At 48.0% G+C, this 2,573-nt stretch overlaps 1 protein-coding gene across 1 annotated transcript in view; it reads right to left on the reverse strand.

Annotated features, from left to right (window-relative positions):
- NRP2 (neuropilin 2) overlaps positions 1–2,573 on the reverse strand; it is a 101,939-nt gene that overhangs the window by 69,666 nt on the left and 29,700 nt on the right. Inside the window, exon 7 of the mRNA XM_023510376.1 lies at positions 1,520–1,675. Within this exon, the coding sequence (XP_023366144.1) occupies positions 1,520–1,675 (156 nt within the window). The remainder of the gene's footprint in view (positions 1–1,519; positions 1,676–2,573) is intronic.

The following is a 2,573-nucleotide window of genomic DNA, read 5'->3' on the forward strand; positions in this document are numbered from 1 at the left end:
GAGAGAGAGAGAGAGAGAGAGATACCTGGTAATATCTAGAAGCAAGATTTTCAGATGAATGGTGCCATGTTACTATGGCAATTTTGATTTTTACAAAATCCACTCCTTTGAAAACTCGTATTTCCCAAGGGAGGCTGCCAACATTATAGTTCAGGATTTTCTAGGTCCAAGCCTTCCAGTCGCATCAGCAAAATCCTTGGGGCAGTGACAGGGGCAGAGGAGGTTCCCTTTGGGAAAGATCTTTGGCCCTCTGGCTTGCCCACTTGCACCCCATTTTGGTGCTTCACATCCTGACAGAACAAGGCCTGGAGGAACTGTAGCCTACAGAGGAAAGACCCTCCTCCCTCCTCATTTTTCTTCTAGAGAAGGATGGGTAACCTCTGGGAATCTTGACATCACACTCTCCTGCCAGTTCCCCCCGCTCTGCCTCTCTCCATCTACAGGGGCCACCATGGCCTGTGTGCCCATCACAAATCCCCACCTGGGCTCCCATCCAGGCAGAGACCCTGGCTTTTTCCTGTGAGCCCTCCATGCACTGAGTATGTCACACAATCAGTGCATCGCTAGGGCTAGCTGCAGACCCACAATACCGTGTTTCTTAAGAAAGCTAAGTGCAGGCGTTTATCCATATGTATACAACGAAGTCTCCCCTGTTGCCCACAGGGACCACACCTCCAGGCACCTTGTGACCAAGGCACCAGCTGAGAGAATGCAACACCATGCTGAGAAGCATGATGGCCAGTCCAGATCCTATCCCTGACAAACTGAATTTCTCTTTGTTATTTATTGTCTTCTTTTTTGCTCTGGGTCATTGTGATTGTCTCTTAGGATCTGTGGCCTTTCATTTCCAGACCCCAGTAACTCCTGAACTGTAGTTTCATGTGGTTTTGTGATTGTTAGCCCAGCATGTGGAAGGGACTCAGGTCGTAAATGCTCAGTGAGCCCTGTGTGGGGAGACATGGGCTGGGAATGCATTTTCTCCTTCATTGCAAGTCAGAGGACACCCTGCAAGATGCAACAGGAGCCAGGCTGTGGAGAAATGGTGTTTTCCAGTCACTTTAGCATAAGAATGAAGACTTTCAGGGCCAGCATGTTCCTTGCCTCAATGATTTGAGCCTCACTACACAAGGCTCCTCCCCTGGGCGGAGTTGGCTTGAAGCTTCCCTTGTCTAAACCCTCTAGAACTCGCCAAGCCTGCCTTTGAGGTAGGGACCTGGATTTACCTTGTGGTTTTTTTTTTTTTTTTTTTTTTTTTGAGACAGAGCCTCAAGCTGTCCCCCTGGGTAGAGTGCCATGGCATCACGCTCACAGCAACCTCCAACTTCTAGGCTCAGGCGAGTCTACTGCCTCAGCCTCCCAAGTAGCTGGGACTACAGGTGCCCGCCACAGCGCCTGGCCATTTTTTGGTTGCAGCCATCATTTTTGTTGTTTGGCGGGCCCGGGCTGGGGATTCGAACCCGCCACCTTAGGTGTATGTGGCTGGTGCCTTAGCCGCTTGAGCCACAGGCGCCGAGCCTACCTTGTGGTTTTTGCCATGCCGGTACACCATCCAGTCTTCACCGTTAGTGCTGACTTCCAGCTTGTAGGATTTGACATAGTAGTCATTCTGGGTTTCCCTGGAAATCGCCCCTTGTGTGGCAATGGCCGTGAGCATGGTCAGAAAGCGCAGGTCCACCTGGGGAAGAGAGGGCAGGAATCAGGGACCGCCACTTCCCACACAGGACAGTGTCTTGCTTTGTCTTTAAAGGACACAGTCGTGAGAGTTTTCTCAGAACCTGTGCCTGTGATTCACTGAGGCATATGTGTAATTATTATCACTCTGCAATTCCTCTGGACAGTTAAACTCAACTTATTTGAGACCAAATCAGACATCCTGAAAAATGTAACTTGATTTTTTTTTCTTTTTTCTGCAAATATGAACAGACAGCTCTCAGTTTTTCTTAGAGTAATCATTGCACATCTAGAAGTACAATCTCTCCTTACTAAACTCTGGCCTGCCTGGGATCATGAAAGCAGATGGCGTTTTAAAAGAAGACTGAATAAATCCACCCCATTCCAGTCCAATTCAATTCAATTCAATCCAATTCACTTATAATACCCTAGCTGCAAAAGTCACAGCTCATAGCTGTCTCCCCTCCCCACTCCCTCACTTCATTGTGTATTTTGTGGTTCAGGTCACCAAGGGGTCAAAGGGCATGCAGAGTCTGCCCAAGCAATTAGGCTTATGCACCAAGTCCTGACCTTTTGCTCTGTGAGGAGGACGGCCAGTGTTTTGAGGGACCTCCTCTCCCACAACGCCAAACTCATTTGGACATTCTGGATGTCATTCCTCTGCTGGCCCTGATGTTCTTAGTAGCCATCTCTGTGTGACCAAGATTTAGGCAGCATATACTGATAAGATTCAACTCAGCAAGTGCCTACTGGCACTTAATGTGTGCTCGACATCCTCAAACATTTGAATAAATGCACAAAGCCTGTGTGGATGAGAAATAGGTGGATGGTGACAGGAGAAAATATGTGATTGAGGACCAAAAAATGGGATGCCAATTTTTTTTTTTTTTTTTTTTTTGAGA

The sequence above is a fragment of the Otolemur garnettii genome, unplaced genomic scaffold (assembly GCF_000181295.1).
Source record: "Otolemur garnettii isolate 467f Iridium unplaced genomic scaffold, OtoGar3 scaffold00013, whole genome shotgun sequence".
Lineage (NCBI taxonomy): Eukaryota > Metazoa > Chordata > Mammalia > Primates > Galagidae > Otolemur > Otolemur garnettii.